Source organism: Anopheles maculipalpis, chromosome 2RL, assembly GCF_943734695.1.
Source record: "Anopheles maculipalpis chromosome 2RL, idAnoMacuDA_375_x, whole genome shotgun sequence".
Taxonomy (NCBI): Eukaryota; Metazoa; Arthropoda; class Insecta; order Diptera; family Culicidae; genus Anopheles; species Anopheles maculipalpis.
Window position 1 is genome coordinate 91,712,172 of NC_064871.1, and position 16,071 is coordinate 91,728,242.

Sequence of the window (16,071 nt, forward strand, 5' to 3'; positions counted from 1 at the left end):
TTCACACTTTTTGCCCGAGGACGAACGGATTGTGAGGGACCAAATCCCAGGATGGCCGGATGTGTTTAGGCCAACAATTTTTGTAACCGACCATCATCGTACATCTTCTTGATATCGGTGCCGCCTCCGACAAAGTTACCGTCGATAAACACCCGTGGAACCTGGTGGAGTGGGGAACAATATTAATAGATAAAGTTAGTGTTGATTGAAGGCTTGAAAGCTTCCATAATCAGTAACGAGAGTGATGGCACCACTTACCGTCCTCGCGCCAGTCATCTCGCCCAGTACGGATTGTATCTCGTCACCATCGTTTCGCTTGTCAAGCTCGTAGCAAGCGTAATCCTGATTCAGCTTCTTGAAGGGCTGTAAGACGAAGGGGAGACGTATTAATGTTTGCCAGAATCATGAGTCAAACAAATATTTCCACTGATTCACACCTCGAAGACACGTCATGTTAAGATCTTACACGATTCCTTACAACGAATTCACTCACCTCTTTAGCCATGGTACAGTACGGGCAGTAGGTCTTGGAAAAGATGACCACCTTATCCTTAGCAATAGCACTTTTCACAAATTCCGCAACTGGACCGCTCATGTTTGCTGGAACACTTCGACTTACCAATGAACCCATAAAATGTGTGCGACTGCGTCTTGTGTATATAAACTTTTGTCTTGCACCTTTTGGCGTAATCGGACCTGTTATGGCCCGGCGAGTGCAAGTGACAGTCACAGTATGTGGAGGTCAACCACGTACATCAAGCTTGCCTTGCCCTTAGCCCTTAACTAATGATTTTTGTAAGCAATAGTGTGGTATTTGTTTTACTCATGTTTTTAAAAGTTGCTTTATTCAAAAGTACAAAGCATTTTCCAACCACCAAAAAAGCTTTAGCATTCGTTTAAACTGGTCTGCAATAAATAACTTCCATTTTAAAATTTAACCCACCCCAACATAAGCTCACCATCGCAACCTGTGTCGGGCCACATGACAGCTGCTGTCAAACCACAAACGTATTGGTGGTGAAAACTTACTACGGGAAAAGCCGACCGTGTGCAGTCATCGAATTTGTTGGCACTTTTCTCGTGTATTTTGCGGTCGCGTTTTCCTTTCCAAACGCACATTTTGCAGAATAAGGTAAGTAGGATAACATTAACGTGAAAAACTATCAAAAAGTGAAGGAAAATGGATGCAACTCCTCTTTGAAAGTAGCCCCCTTTTTCACCCGCATCTGTTGTGATGGCCCAAAATCGGCCATGTTTGATCTTGGCCTCAATGTAGCTACGTTTGATAAAATGCTATTTATGCTATTTATGTTGCACGGTCGCAAAGCAACACGAAAGAGGAAAAATGAGATTTTTTTCGGATACACAGAACCACCTAACACAACAGCAGCTAGAGAATGTTTCGTCCATCGCAAACTATCCGTCGAGAGCGAAGTGTTCCATCCCGTGGTGTCTCTCCTTAGCATTTACAATGATTCGCTAATTTAAAAAATATCTTAACCGATCACATTTCGCTTCGTTTATTATTATTATTATTGCTATTCTTGAAGTGTTTCCAACGTTCCGTCAACCGCCGCCGGGTATTCCGTAGCCGCTAATCGAAGCTATCGTGTGTGTGAGATCATCCGGAACCGGATCCGGAAGACGCAACTACTTCTGCTCCGTCGTCCAACCCTCCGTACGCAGTCCGTCGTGTTATTGTTCCGTGTCCCGGTACCGAGTAAAACGTCGAACCCGAAAGACGATATCGTTCATCGCGCGAGTACGTTACCCGTAACCGTTTCTCTCCCTTCGCGCGTCTAAGGTGGCCCTCCCTTACGCCTCCGAACCGTTGGTTGGCTGCCACACGCAAATCCCGTTCGTGATTACCCTTTCTGGGTATGAGCAAGGCCGCCAAAATTGATTCATCAAGTGAAAGCGGCCGGGAACTCCCTCCCGGTTCGTTCAAGCTCTTCATCGGCAATGTGGACGAAAAGACGCAGCCGTCCGAACTGCGGCCACTGTTCGAAAAGTACGGTACGGTTGTCGAATGCGATGTGGTAAAGAATTTCGGTTTCGTGCACATGGAAAACGAATATCAGGGACGGGAAGCGATACAGCACCTGAACGGGTACGTGATCGGTGGGCAACCGATCAAGGTGGAGGCGGCTAGAAGCCGCCGCGCGCCGAACGCCAACACGACCAAGATATTCGTCGGCAATCTTACGGACAAAACGCGCGCCCCGCAAGTACGCGAACTGTTTCAAAAGTTTGGCTCCGTCGTCGAGTGCGATATCGTGCGGAACTATGGGTTCGTGCATCTCGATCCGACCGGGGACGTGAATGATGCGATCCGGGAACTGAACGGTATGATGGTGGACGGGCAACCGATGAAGGTGCAGGTGTCCACCAGCCGTGTCCGGCCGAAGCCGGGTATGGGCGATCCGGAACAGTGCTACCGGTGCGGCCGGGCCGGCCACTGGTCGAAGGAGTGCCCGCGTCTGATCTGGGCCGAACGTGGCTTCCGCGAACGCAGCATGTACGCACGGGATCCGTATCCGCCGCCGCCACCGCCACCCTTCCTTCGCGATCGTATAATGGACGGATTTAGGGTAAAATCGAACAAGTCACACCAACACCATTCATGCACGCCTATCAATCCTTTTGTTTCGTTACTGCACCCCTCTATCTTTTCTATTCTGGATTATGGTTTTTTAAATGCGTTTTTAATCGAATTTCGTACTCGTTTTGGAAATATCGGTTTGGATCTACCAGTTTAAAACAAGTGGATTTTTTACATTTTTTTATTAAATTTTTCTCTTAGCTTAGCTAGCTTTTAACAAAGAACAATTCATATTTCATATCTTTCCCACAACATTCGCATAACAAAAGTCTCCAGATGTAATTTTGTTGCACTAGGTGCTTCATTTCCTTTTGTATTTCCTTAACAAAAAACTATTTGCTGGCACTTCGCAGACAGGCTAAATAAGCCGTTTTTCGGATAATTGTACCCCGATAGTTGGCCAGTTCTAAATTGCTCTAAAGTGCTGTGCAATGTATTTTTGTTTGCTAAATCGTACATTTTTCTCGCTATCTATTTGCTTTCGAACAAAAATAAAAACCTCCCGCAACGCTCTTTGCCAACAGCCTAGACAGCTAAATTTTTGCTCTCGGATACACAACTTTTCCACAGGACACCTTCGACTACTATGATCGATATGAAGATCCGCGCGACCTGTTCGAACGCCGGTACGGTATCCGTGGACGTGATTTTCCCCCCATAAGACGCGAACCGATGCCACCGATACCGCCCCTAATGAGGCGCAGCGTAACCGAAAGTAGTCGCAGCAGTAGCAGCTACGAAGCGATCTTTAGCCGACGTACGCCACCACCGACCAGCCGGAATGGGAGCAGCAGCATAAGCCGGTTCGGTGTGTACGAAGACTTTAGTCGGGATTCGTTCGACGACCGGCGTGGACTGCGAGGACCTTCGCCGACCCATCGATACGCGCCGTACTGAGACAGGGATTGAACTAGTTCGGGTGGGGGGTGGTGACGAAAGCAGCGTCACCAGAACACACCATACCTCTATGCTCACATTTCTAAGAATTTAGATGATCAGATGAACCTAACACATCCCTGGAAATTATTGCGGGAAAAAGGGGGGAATGCTAAAAGTAGTACAGGCTCCCCCCCTTTCTTGGGTCGGCTGCAGATAGCTGCAAGGTTGTACTTACAGCTCATTGAAACCGCGTAAGGGGAAGTGACCAGTCGAGCAAGCCAAGTGGTTCCACAGAAGTTGTGTGGACAGTACGAGTATACCTTCCCTAACGCTGGAGGTAACGCGTGTTAGGCAATAACAAATTCTCATAACCGATTCATGATGCATTTTCTCTTCGTTTCATGTCTTCATCTATATATTAGTCGATTTCTTTAAGTATGTGATGATTAACCTACATTTTCTGTGTGTTCTGTAAATCGTATTTCATTTTGAACCCTATTTTAACGCTCATTTTTAACTTTTTTCCCCATAAATTTCCTTTGATACGTCGTAATAGCTTAAATATTATCAACAAAACAGAGCAGAGTGTTTAGCTTAAGGATAGTTATCCTGGAGTGGTTATTAAAAGCCACAGTTGTGTAAGAAAGCAAGAGTGGAGTATCGCCGTGTAAAGCTAACTAGAAATGAGCAGGAAAGGAAGGACTTCAATGGATGTAAAAGTAGTTATAAGCAACTAAAGATAATAAACAAAACGTCGTTTTAAATACCTGAAAAAGGGATGGATTATTCGACTTTTACTTGCTTATTATGGTCATAGGCCAAGGAAGATTTAAAATTTGTGTTTTTTTTTACATTTTCTCGTTTTGAAATTGTTTTTCAGAACATTGAGAACTAGCGCATATACAAGCAACGCTACACGGGGCAAATGGCGAAACACAGTTTTTTTTTACAGTTTGATACTTCCTGAGGTAAAAGGCCTTAGGATTCACCTTTGCCCATGTAAATGTCCGAAAAAAGGGATGTGAGATTTTCCTTTTTGGAATCGTCTCCGAGATTTTGTCCAACTATATCTTTAACTTCTATTTTCTTTGCACTACTACCGTTTATTCTTGAAGAGTCTTTTATTTTTGCATACGGATGGTAACCACACTTCGCTAATCTAATCACAGTTACATACAGAGGCTTCAAACAACGCACACAATTCGGGTTTGTCCTGAGATGAGCCTCTACAGCTCCTTCCAGCCGTATTTGTTCTTATCCTTACCACCTTTATCTCGGTCCTTACCATAGTCTTTCGAGCCCTTTGGGCTATTATCCGTGTATTTGCGATTCGGTTCCTCGGGTTTCGTCCCCTCACCGGTCTTTTCCGGTGGACAGTAGCAGCAGCGTTGCTGGGAGTCTAGGTACGATTTGCAGCCCAAGGTAAGCGTACCCGTAAAGAGCATCTTTGCTGCCGCCTTACAACCTTATAGGAACGGGAAAAGATTAACGTTTGGCAGGAAATAGTTTCAATCGTGTCCGTTATTTACCTTTAACCACAATATCTCCCACAACATTCTTTTCGTAATCATCGCAATATCGGTACAGGCAGCGCTTAAAATCCAAATCGCACAGCTCCTTATCGCTGTTGCACGTGTCGTAGCAGATATCGTGCGCATTGCAGCACTGTTCCATTTCTACCGCCGGCAGATACTCGGTGCTAATCTTCATCCCGAGCGATCCACAACCGTCCGACTGCGGTATGTAGAATTTATTCCGTGTGGGTGTTATATCTAAAATCAGAAAAAAATATTCCATCGTGATAATGTCCCGCACTCGGTCTAGCTCTCTCGCCTCGCCACTTACCGCCAGGACATTTATACACACAGTTCTCCTCGACCGCCGCATCGAACACTTCATGGACGACTTTAAACTTTTTCGCCACATGCAACACGTTCTTCATCACGTCTCCAAAGACGGCTTCCGCCGCTATGATGGCATCGCGCAGATTCGCTATCATGTTCGAACCGTAGCCGGTATAAGCGTACGTTAGAAACGTAAGCGAATATATCGCCACCTTCATGTAGGGAATTTGCATTTTGTCGGTGAATTATATTTGCTTTTAAACTTTTAACTTTAAGCACTCAAATTGCCGTCATTGATAGGGAAAATGCGGAATCTAGAATCCGAAAACAAATTATGCGCCTCCTTTGATTGTCTTGTGTCGTTCGAGGATGGCCCCAGGTGTATTGCACAAAACTTACTCCCAGAAAAGCACTGACGTGGCCAATTAACGGACGTAGATTTTGTCGTTTGTAAAGCGGCAATTTTCAACCAGAAGTACCAAGCATTTTTAGCAAGATGTAGTGTTTATTTTTAGATGTATTTTTTCTTGTTCTGACTAATTTGGATACAAACTGCTTGTATAGAGTGTGGGTACGACGTAGCAGGGATAATATGCAAGAGTGCGAGGGGGTCTGTTTGTTTTGAAAGTTTAAGCGTTTACGGATTCGAGCTTCGGTACTTGAGTTGGTTTCGAGATGCAATTCATTCAAATAATCAAATGATTCATCTAACTAAACTCAGTAATAGAAAGTTTTTTTTTTTTTTTTTTTTTTTTATTCATGAGGGACGGCCTGGCCGTATTGCTGAGTAATAGAAAGTTAAATGCATTAAAAGCTTAAATTAGCATTCTCACACCATTATTTCATTAAAAACACCAACTATTTCCCACAAAAAATCAGCTCAGCTGCAGCCTCATTCGGCAAACCGTTGCGTCGTGTTGACAGTTGCCCTTCAAAAATTGTTTACATGTGTGCGAGTGCTTGCAAGTGACGAGAAAATTTGTGCGTTCTTTTTTCGCTGTTCTGTGTGATTTAGCTTCTAGTGGAAAAAATTACCCCGCTTCCTTCTATCAGGATTCACAAGCATTCGGGAAAATGCGAATGTGTGTACTATGTTCGGCCCGTGTTTAAAAGGTTCGTCCGGAAACGCTCGGAACGCAAGGGTAAAGCTTGGTACAGCGGCAGCATCAGCCTCTGCCTGTCCATCGATCGCGGGAGAAGCTCACGAAACTCGTGCAAAAACACAACATCGAAGGTGCATCGGTGCTCTGCCACCAAATGTAGATGGTCGACCGCGTGGTACGCTTACAATCGGATTCGGTAACTTTGCTGAATCTCCCCGCGTGTCGGTAGGTGGTACTCCCACAAGCCCTGGACTTCGGTGGAACAGTACGAAAGTGTACGCCGCAGTTGAGCTGCATCTAGTGTGGTGGGGACAGAAAGCGTCCACTCCGATTGCAACGCTTCACTGGGCAGAGGCAGGCAGGAACGACACCAGCGCCGATTACGAAGTGCGTACCAGTGCGGATCTATTCCGACGGTATCTGAAAAGCTGTGAACCGCTTCGCCTGCGGCTGTACTCAAAACGTACCGAAACGCTCATCGGAACCGCAAAGGTACACATCCCAGAAAAGGTAATTAATTTCCCGGAAAACGCCGACCAACCAATTGTCGCACAAAGCTGTGGCGAGATTCTAAGTGTCCGAGGGTTTAAGCTTGGAGAAGTTTGTTTAGAATTCGATCTTAAGCTCGAACCCAAGGAAATTGCCGCAATTCCTTCCAAACCCACCACCGGCTTGCAGTCTCAGAAAGAAGGGAAAGAAAATCGCAAAATGTTATGCGTCGAACAGCAGCGTCCTGCTACTGCACCAATAAAGAAACATTTCCCTTCCGCTTCCAATTCCGCGTTAATTGTGGAAGGAAAAATAGCTCCTTTTCATGAAAGCAAACAGCGTCCCCTGGCCGGAAGTAATAGCTACCAGCACGCAACGAAGAAAAAATTTAACGCATTGGATCATGATTCGAAGCGGAAAGTGTTAGATTATCTAATCGGAAAACCGTTCGATGATGATGAGCGCTCCCGGGCATCGTCGGAACTTTCGGCACTGAGTGAAATTTGTTGCATATCGCCGGCAGAAAGCATGCTGGAAGCGCTCGCCCGATACGATGCTGCACCGGAACAGAGCAAGCAGCCGTATCTGCAGGCCGTCGATTGTATACGGGTACTGGTCGAGGGTCTGAAGCTTACACGGGCCGGTATGAAAGAAATGCAGCATCGTACAAAGCACCAATGGCTAACACCAACAACATCCGGGTTTATTATAAAGATGAAGCTCTCGCGTAATCCCAACACGACCCTTCTCAAGTTCCACTCCACATCGATGGCTTTCGATAATGCGGAGATTTTGTTTGAAGGTCAACCTAAAACTACTAAAATTGCGCTCCCAGCAGGCGGAGATGAAGGGCTGATCTTTGAGTTTGGCATTCACCTGAACGTTGGTAGTAGCTTCGGCAAGACTCGTCTTTTCTTCCTTGGGTCAGCATCAGTTACGCTGCGTGAGCTACTAGACGGTAGATTGAGCTGCCACAAACGTTGCCCAGTTCGGTTAGCATCGGATGACATCCTACTCGGCACGCTTACGCTTCGCATGCACCTGGGACGCCGAGGTCTTCACTTTGGATCCGACTTGATCGATGCGGTAATGGTTGACGAAGGAAACCTTACGCTGGATACGTCGAGCGACAGTGACACATGGGACGGTCCTATGACGGAACCTCTGGCTGATCCAACTTCTACCCAGCATCAGTATTCTCATAGGCCACATACTTGTGGCCAACAGCCGATGAGCTGCGGTCAGCTGCTACGCCATCGTGGCCTGTTTCCACACGCCAGCTGGACATGTACAAGACACACCGGTTGCCCGTCTGATAATCAAAGTCCTTCCGAAACGAAGGACACGAATAGAACGAAAAATCAGCCAACGAATTCAAATGGCAATGCAAATCTTGATGAAATGGCGAAGAATTCTGGTCTCGGTTCCCAGTCCGACCCAAAACCTATGGAAACGGACACAAGCGCACCGGAAGTCCGTCCAGATGTTAAGCTTCTGCACGGAATTCTTCACCTTGGCCAGCTAAGATCACTTCCCGCCAGCGATTACTTTTTGGTGTGCAACACATTCTGGACCGACGAGCCGACCACACTAACATCGGACCTTTGTCCGGAAGGTGGAGATTTTAATTACCTGCACACGTTTCCGGTACTCGCCAATTCATCCTTCATCGAGCGTGTCCGCAATCAGCACATGAAGGTGGAACTATGGCAAAAGCCGCCCGGGGAACCGGAAAAGCTTATCGGCTACACATGCCTATCGCTGCATCAATTCTACATCGCGTTCCGGGATGCACAGCTCAGCGAACATCTGTCCCACGCCAAACTGCCCGTCATTTCTATCGACGGTTGGAGTGGCATCACTTCGCCACTGGCAGCCGAACCGTGTGGAGAAATTAAAGCCATACTAGCCATAGGCACGGAGAGCCAGATTGAGCATTTTAAAACCATGCGGAACCTGCAGCACGTATCGAACGATGTTCCACGCTCGTTGGCCAATCGAACAAGCGTCCCTGCGTCCGTGGTTGGCTCGCCTACGCGTCGTATTTATCCACGACCCGAGCACAAATCCATTCAATCGATGAGCAGTGGTACAAAGCAACCGCAAACGTCTGAAGTAGCGAACATGCTGTCAGCATTTATTGAAAATCTGGCCCAACGCTTGCCTATCTCATCGGAGCGTAGTACGGCACCGAGCTACGATCATAATAATGCATCCACTGATGAACCGATGGATGCGGCACCACACGGAGCATCACCACACTCCAATGCAAATAGGCCACAGCTGCGCAAAACGGCCGATTTACTCGACAATCTCCAGAAAGCCCTTTCCCAACGGCCTCCAGCATCGGCACTGGATGGTTTCGGTGGTTTGGGAGGGTTGGGCATGGCAACGTTGCTCGGTGCGGCTACCACACCGGCCGATCAAACGCCACCGGCAGCTGGTGCAGGACAACCGATCGACGCAACCACACAACCGACGGCAACAAACGACGATGGTTCTAGTGGTTCAATCGAAAGCATCACCGAATCCCAACCCCCGACTCTCGAGAGCTCCGGCAGTGGTAAAGTGGCCGGTGAACAACTCACCTCAGTACCGATCGATGAATGTAAAGTGTTCCGGGTGGCGATCGAGATCGAACAGGCGGTAAATTTGCCGAAGCTGACCATTAGCAAAAAGTACGCCAAGCGGCACAAGAATCGTAACGTTCCGGATACGCTGGAGCTGGAACCGAGTGCGTATGCCACGTTCGAGGGGTATAATTTGAAACCCGGCATGCCGAACACGGTTAAATCGCACGAAGGCATCGTGTACACGACACATGTGTTGGAGCGCAACTGTGCTCCCGGGTGGCAGAAACGGTTCGAGGTGCAGCTTCCGGTCGATCTGATGATGAATGTAAGTAGGAATATTTTAGTTGTTTAAAAAGGAATTAGAATAGAAGGTCCTCCAATCAAAGATTGACTAATATTGACGAGAGGGTGTGGGAAATATATTAAACATCAGGGTTTGCTTAAAATTAGGGAGCCTGGAATTTTGAAGGTAGTACAGAATCGGATAAACGCGACCTCGGCTATTGAAGTCCATATTCTTCTTTAAAGTTCGATCCTTGATTTTCTTAATTATCTCCTTTTATAATATCCATTTCTCCGCAGGATGAAAAGCGATTCATACTGAAGGTTTGGCGCAAGGCGGCACTTAGTGATGCGCCCAAGTGTCGTTTGTTACCGGCCCCGATGGAAGATGCCGTGATCGGGTTCTGTGCGATCGATTTGAGTGTGCTTCTGTCGGGCATGCCGTACATCCTCGGTTGGTACAACATTATGGACTTTTCCGGACGCTGTAACGGTCAAATCAAGGTACGATTAAAACGAGTAGTTTTTTTTTTGCGATGGAAGAAAACAATTCTAACGATGGTGAGCCCCCGTTTTTTTCTGAATCTTCCCTAGGTTAATGTACAACCGCTGGAAAACGTCCAAGTGTACAAAGCACTCGACGAACAGCTAAACTTCCAGATACCGCTCTCGATCGATGTGGACTGTAATGCGATCGGGTTGGACGCAGCCAACAACACTTCGCTCAGCCGTGCTCTCAAGCGGAAGTTTACCGAGTTGGAAGAAATAACCGAACGCTTAAAGGCACGCCTGTTCGATGTGACCGAGGGTGAAGATGATCCGGACGATCAGTTCGAGCATGATCTGAACACGGAAGCGGAAGAGGAGGAGGATGAATCGTGGCCCGATGAGTTCGTCGGCGATATGTCGAATCAGAAGCGCAACAGCCAGTACCCGAACGGTGCACTAACGCTAACGACAAACACCTCGTCCTATTCGATGTGTGCTACCGATCGGCGTATAAACGATCCACCGGAAAGGTCACTAACCGGTTGCTCGAATCAAAATCAATCACGCCCGGCGGCAGAGCTACAGAATCTGGAGGAGCTGATCCAAGCGCACGATATCGATACGCTGATAAATCCTGCCATCATTAAGAATCTCCTCAATCCTTCCAACTCGGATGAAACGCCACCGCTGGATGCCGATGGTACCGGACTCGACGGAGCAACCGATGCGGACATGAGCGATACAACTTCTTCGTCCCGTTCCTCACTGCTTCCGATCGACACAAGCACACAAGCGACAGGAAGTGGTGACAAAGTAAGACAGATCGCTTCCGCCCTTCAGAGGACCACAATATCCGATTCGACGAGCCGCATCAACGCGTCCGGCAAATGCCGTGAAGCACCGGAAGGTGAACCGATGAAGAAGGATGTCGACAATTGAATGAGTGTGGACCAGGGCGAGCGATTACAAGAAAAGCAATTGAATTTTCATTTTAATCTTATTTCGCGTCCCGTTCGGGCGGGTGGGGTTTTCTTAAATGTAGTTGTTAATATTTATCTCTTGCGCACACTATATACTACCCAGTAATCTTGTACTGTGTTTTTGTTCTCGTGTCTCGTGTTTGATAACACAAGACGGTAAAACACATTTTAAGCAAACATTTGTATCCAGAATTTGAATCCAATACTAAGACTTCGTTTACGTGTAAATTGTGCATTTAGTTCCAAGTGTTTATGAGAAAGAACTTACCATTACTCCCTTTACCGATGGCAAATGTCATCATACAGAACAGTTACAGCGGACTTGGCAAACTTAACCGGATCTCTATTCAAACATCGATAGATAATTTTCCAACCGGAATTTGCGCTTCAACTGTTTGTTGCTGATGAACTGTATTGCAGCGCTGGTCTTATCATGCCGATGGTAGTATGCACAATGTCGTACGCGCTATTACAGAAGAAAAGAAAATGGCTGACAATATGCACCTGCAATCCAGCTTGATCTCGTCCTATCTTACTAACCTTGTACTCCTTCAAAGCCTCAGCACGTTTCTTCTGCTCGGACTTGCTTTTCGAGTGACTTCTTGCTTCGTCTAGCTCCTTCACCATACAGCGCCGACAAAGACATCGTTCCGTCCTTAAATTCTTCCAGTAATCCACCTCCGGCCGTTCGTCACACCGCTGACAACGATCAAAGTTATCCGTCTTGCAGATCGTCCTTGCAGCGGGCATAATTTTGATAGTTCCACCAAACGAATGGCTCCGAATGTCCTTGCGCGTTTTGAAGACATACGTTCCAACACTAATGAATCAAAGTGGAGAAGAATAGGACGGGGGGTTTCTCAACGACAATCCCAAGCACTTAATGTTGTATTTTATCCACTCACCCAGGATACGCTAGTGAATGATCCTTCGTACGATCGTCCGTTCCACTACCGAAAGGTTTAGCTGATTGTTTCGGTTTAGATGGCTTCCTGCCCGTCAGCTCATAATCTCCAACCCCGGGACTGTTGCTTACCTCTTCAAAGTTGAACCTCACGCTCGTCGCAATCAGTGGCCCGTATCCTTTACGGCTTACCCGCTTTCGCAGTGCCGGATGCGCATCTGGTGTCCCTGCATCGTAGCTAATGTTGTGACATCCGGGAGCAAGATTTTCACCCAACAGCTCCGGTTGCCGGCGTCGCATCAACGCACTCATGGCCGGTCCTTGCAGTGGGACCGTTTCCCGTTCGATGCTAGATCCGAAGCAGATCCTTGCCTGGGGTGGACGCTGTATAACGTACTCGAAACCTGAGGAGGACACTGAAGCCATTTTAACGCTTATTCGCTTTCGAATCACTCACAGTCACTTTGCTCTCCAAAGCTGGTGCGATCTCCGACAGTGAAGATCGCACCAGCTTTTAAAAGCTGTCCCATATCCCACCGAAATCATTGCAGCGTCCCAAGATAAGCTGATACTCCTTGCGAGCTTCCCGTAGGAGCAGGCGAGAAAACTCGTTCATTTCAATCATCTTTTTTATGTTTAAAACAGTGACTATGTAACTGTGACTATGTGTTACCTGCACGAGCGCTCTAATCAAACTGGAGCTAAAGTCTCGACCGGAGAAAGCAGTTGAGTCTTTGCCCGCGAAAACTCTATCCGTGGAGGAGGATGAGGCGCATAATTTTCCACCGGGAAACACGTGCCGGCAACGAGTTGAAGTTAAAGGCGCGCGTGTCTCTTTTCGTGTGTTTTTGTGTAATGTGGCGGGGCCCGCACGAGTTTGCATAGATTGTAAGTTGCCTAAGCAGTTGGCTAAACGGATATCCGAAAGGGATGGGAGGATATTTTATTGGTGTGATTTATTTTCCCCAAAAGCTTAACTCAAAACTGCATGAACCGACTCCATTTTTTGGTGGAGCCTGGCTGAGGGTATGCAGGGAATTGGAAAATCTGATCGAAATTCTCCTTTATACGACTGTCAATCGAATGGCAAACGGATATCGAATCAAAGGACAAATGATTGGCTCATAAATTGTAGTGAAGGGTCGTACAAAGGACGAAAGGGTTGCTATTACTTATCCGCTCCCACGAACCGTTACGATACGAAGAATGGGACAATCAATTTGATTGATTAATGAGATGCTTCAGGACATTGTTTATGCAAAACGGGAAGCTTAAGTAGTAGTACTTAAGTAGGTGAACGTAGTTTAAAACGCTCTATTACATTGTCTCCTAAAAAGGTTTATTTTATTCCTTTTGAAGATGGAACAACATAATCCTGGAGCAAGTCGGTTCCGAAGCAAAAATGATAAAGCGAACTGTATTCCCTTTTCCTGTTAATGGAGCCAAGTTGGAGTAGGTGAGGTCCCCAAACATGTGTCTTACCACCCCTCATATATACTCTTCTGTTGTGGGACATTTTCAATTCCAAAACCATTCATGTCCTTAGATTTATGGCTTCATACACCAAGCCTCAATATAGCAGTAAGAGACAAGAAAACCGTTCGCTTCCTTTACCCACTCCTCCCGCGGATGATCCGTCGCGTGACAATCGAAACTTATTGCAGGTGAAAACTTGTTGGCAAAATCGACCGTTGGTGCAGGGAGGCCTAAGAACGTGGCAGTAAAATCCTCAATCCCCGTTTGCGTTCTTCACACTTTCACACGCTTTTTAGTTAGTAGCAGCGGGAAGCAGCTCCGTTGTGGGTCGTTTGTTTTACTTACGGTCGTATACTACCAACAGAGCGAAAAAGATTTCATCGACCGACCGATGGAGCTTTCCCTGGATCCATCGGAACTTCGGAACAGCTTGTTATCATATTCAATTTGTGGTGAAATTATAGATACTACACTAGTTTACACTATGGGTTGCACTACTACTGTCACATCGCCACTTCGATCGCAGTAGTATAAAATTTCACCAACCAAAAAGCACGCGACAGCTTATGGTAATTAGAGCTCCACCAATTAGCCTTTTTCCTCGTGGCGAGCAAGTTTATGGGGCCTTCCTCAAGGCATGAGTCAGCGGCATTAGAGAACTTTATGACCATGGTGATATCTGCTCGTTGGTAATTTGCAACAGAAAGGACAATTTCCTTTGTGTCGTTCATTTCTACTCCCTTGGGGAAAGAATGCTAATTTCGCCTACTTTATACTTTACCTTCCATCACTTTGTCGAACGATGTCCTTCCTTTTGGTTTGTTGAGAAGTGATTTAGAACACAAGAAAGAGAACCTTCGTTAGCCTCAAATCACACTTTCAAAAAAGTCACAAATTAACTCATCGTTTCGCACGAATCGTTCCCGGCCCTAGGATATTCCGTCCGGTCAAGCAAAAATCACAATCAATTCTGGCTCACAACCGTTGGTATTTTGCGCGGTGGAGACGGTGTGCAACAGTTTTTTCTTTGTTGCTTCGATCCTGATGGTGATGGGCGAGAGTAGGGTTATAGTAAAGGTAGTAGTGAAATCGAAACAAAAATACCACAAAAGCGACCATAAAAACTCATTCGGAACTCAAACTAAAAGGGAGGATAGCGTGTGTAAAGTAAACATTGTTGCAACGGTCCCTTCGCCGCATGTGTATTCTGGGGCATATTGTCGTGGTCGCGTTTGTTTGTTTGTACGCGCGTGCAGGAATGGCACCGCGAAAGAATATGTCCTTTGGTGTCCTTCGCCTACTTTTTTTTTTGCTACATCGCGGTTTACCGTTTGCCAGGAGACCTCTCGTTTGATCGGCTCCGAGGATGTGCGGTTCGCTGGAGCGACTCCTAAAACAGGTGATTTTGGCTTACGCGCAAATCGATACGAAAAAGATTCTGTTGGGTAAAAAGATTGAAAAGAGGCTGAGGAATGTTTGCTATTTTTAGCTCAGCAAAGAAGGTAATCAATTTTGTTTTGTTTTTCGAATTCTACTTTAGCAGATCGGTAAAACGGTACACAGTGTGAAATGTATGTGACAAAGCTGTTGAACAGTACTTAAGCAGCAAAGACGCTACTACGAACGTTGCGTGAAGGGAAAATTCTCCTTTTTGTTTATTTATTTCTCTTTTCAAACAACTATATTTTACAACTCGGCTGTTATATTATTTTTCCTTTTCTTTGACTCTATAATCCAGAGAGGTCTTGGTCTGTCATATATGACTATCCTTAACATAATTATACTTGTAGCTGGATAGTCGTACTGGGAAATGTTCTGGATGGGATTCGATATTCGGCCCGATCATGTGAAGGAAGATTCCGTTATTGTCTAGTCCACCGGACTGCCTCTCATCCACCTTCTAATAAAAAAACTAATTTATTAAAACATAATTATGAAAAAAGTGACACTTAAGCATAAATAAATCAATCAAACAATAATAAGTAAAAATCAAACAATAAAAAATAATTAATTATTAAATATTTTTTTTACAATGCAACTTAAATTAAAAGATTTTTTTTTAATTTCCTTGTCTCAACGCCAGCCAAAATAACAGAGGGAAGCAAAACAAATAGCTAGAAATGAAAATCAATATCGACTTGAATTTGAAACTATCTTTTATGAATAAAAATAATTAATTTTCGTCAAATAACCTTATCTGACGCCTATTTGCACAGGCATTTGAAGTATGCTGTCAAACTGGCAGCTTCGTGCACCGGGAACAGCACATCAAACCACCAACTGTCATGTTTGCGCAGCCGGGCCGCCAAGATGCCAGGGGAACCAGTCTAAATTTACCATGAAAATATTTCCTGAATACTAGCGACAGCGCGGTGTGCGATGTGATTATGTGGTGTTGCAGGGCAATGAAAATGTTCCTGTCGAACGAAATTGCACATGGCGGCGGTAGA

General features: G+C 45.9%; 5 protein-coding genes across 5 annotated transcripts; 2 read left to right on the forward strand and 3 right to left on the reverse strand.

The window, feature by feature from the left end:
- Positions 1 to 65: 65 nt before the first annotated feature.
- On the reverse strand, positions 66 to 694 carry LOC126568607 (uncharacterized). The gene is made up of 3 exons (XM_050225110.1): positions 494 to 694; positions 259 to 363; positions 66 to 161 (listed from the first exon to the last, which is right to left on the reverse strand). The coding sequence occupies exons 1-3, from the start codon at positions 629 to 631 to the stop codon at positions 66 to 68; spliced, it is 339 nt and encodes a 112-aa protein (XP_050081067.1). The 5' UTR covers positions 632 to 694.
- Positions 695 to 1,880: 1,186 nt separating this feature from the next.
- LOC126568330 (RNA-binding protein lark) lies at positions 1,881 to 3,527 on the forward strand. The gene is made up of 2 exons (XM_050224791.1): positions 1,881 to 2,591; positions 3,173 to 3,527. The coding sequence occupies exons 1-2, from the start codon at positions 1,881 to 1,883 to the stop codon at positions 3,497 to 3,499; spliced, it is 1,038 nt and encodes a 345-aa protein (XP_050080748.1). The 3' UTR covers positions 3,500 to 3,527.
- A 1,180-nt stretch (positions 3,528 to 4,707) lies between these two features.
- LOC126568459 (group XIIA secretory phospholipase A2) lies at positions 4,708 to 5,572 on the reverse strand. The gene is made up of 3 exons (XM_050224940.1): positions 5,327 to 5,572; positions 5,011 to 5,253; positions 4,708 to 4,946 (listed from the first exon to the last, which is right to left on the reverse strand). Exons 1-3 carry the CDS (start codon positions 5,556 to 5,558, stop codon positions 4,708 to 4,710), a joined length of 714 nt encoding a protein of 237 aa, XP_050080897.1. The 5' UTR covers positions 5,559 to 5,572.
- Positions 5,573 to 6,402: 830 nt separating this feature from the next.
- Positions 6,403 to 11,200, forward strand: LOC126567770 (uncharacterized). The gene is made up of 3 exons (XM_050224055.1): positions 6,403 to 9,815; positions 10,073 to 10,276; positions 10,367 to 11,200. Exons 1-3 carry the CDS (start codon positions 6,417 to 6,419, stop codon positions 11,198 to 11,200), a joined length of 4,437 nt encoding a protein of 1,478 aa, XP_050080012.1. The 5' UTR covers positions 6,403 to 6,416.
- Positions 11,201 to 11,584: 384 nt separating this feature from the next.
- LOC126568726 (uncharacterized) lies at positions 11,585 to 12,595 on the reverse strand. Its single transcript, XM_050225243.1, has 3 exons — positions 12,147 to 12,595; positions 11,782 to 12,061; positions 11,585 to 11,707 (listed from the first exon to the last, which is right to left on the reverse strand). The coding sequence occupies exons 1-3, from the start codon at positions 12,569 to 12,571 to the stop codon at positions 11,585 to 11,587; spliced, it is 828 nt and encodes a 275-aa protein (XP_050081200.1). The 5' UTR covers positions 12,572 to 12,595.
- Between the last annotated feature and the right edge of the window lie 3,476 nt (positions 12,596 to 16,071).

Coding starts and splice junctions, on each gene's coding strand:
- LOC126567770 (XM_050224055.1), top strand. CDS start 6,417: ATGTTCGGCCCGTGTTTAAAAGGTTCGTCCGGAAACGCTCGGAACGCA. Junction 9,816..10,072: donor CGGTCGATCTGATGATGAAT/GTAAGTAGGAAT, acceptor ATTTCTCCGCAG/GATGAAAAGCGATTCATACT. Junction 10,277..10,366: donor GCTGTAACGGTCAAATCAAG/GTACGATTAAAA, acceptor AATCTTCCCTAG/GTTAATGTACAACCGCTGGA.
- LOC126568726 (XM_050225243.1), bottom strand. CDS start 12,571: ATGGCTTCAGTGTCCTCCTCAGGTTTCGAGTACGTTATACAGCGTCCA. Junction 12,062..12,146: donor CATTCACTAGCGTATCCTGG/GTGAGTGGATAA, acceptor TTGATTCATTAG/TGTTGGAACGTATGTCTTCA. Junction 11,708..11,781: donor AGGCTTTGAAGGAGTACAAG/GTTAGTAAGATA, acceptor CTTCTGTAATAG/CGCGTACGACATTGTGCATA.
- LOC126568459 (XM_050224940.1), bottom strand. CDS start 5,558: ATGCAAATTCCCTACATGAAGGTGGCGATATATTCGCTTACGTTTCTA. Junction 5,254..5,326: donor TGTGTATAAATGTCCTGGCG/GTAAGTGGCGAG, acceptor TTCTGATTTTAG/ATATAACACCCACACGGAAT. Junction 4,947..5,010: donor GGGAGATATTGTGGTTAAAG/GTAAATAACGGA, acceptor CGTTCCTATAAG/GTTGTAAGGCGGCAGCAAAG.
- LOC126568330 (XM_050224791.1), top strand. CDS start 1,881: ATGAGCAAGGCCGCCAAAATTGATTCATCAAGTGAAAGCGGCCGGGAA. Junction 2,592..3,172: donor GTATAATGGACGGATTTAGG/GTAAAATCGAAC, acceptor ACTTTTCCACAG/GACACCTTCGACTACTATGA.
- LOC126568607 (XM_050225110.1), bottom strand. CDS start 631: ATGGGTTCATTGGTAAGTCGAAGTGTTCCAGCAAACATGAGCGGTCCA. Junction 364..493: donor ACTGTACCATGGCTAAAGAG/GTGAGTGAATTC, acceptor TTCGTCTTACAG/CCCTTCAAGAAGCTGAATCA. Junction 162..258: donor AGATGACTGGCGCGAGGACG/GTAAGTGGTGCC, acceptor CCACTCCACCAG/GTTCCACGGGTGTTTATCGA.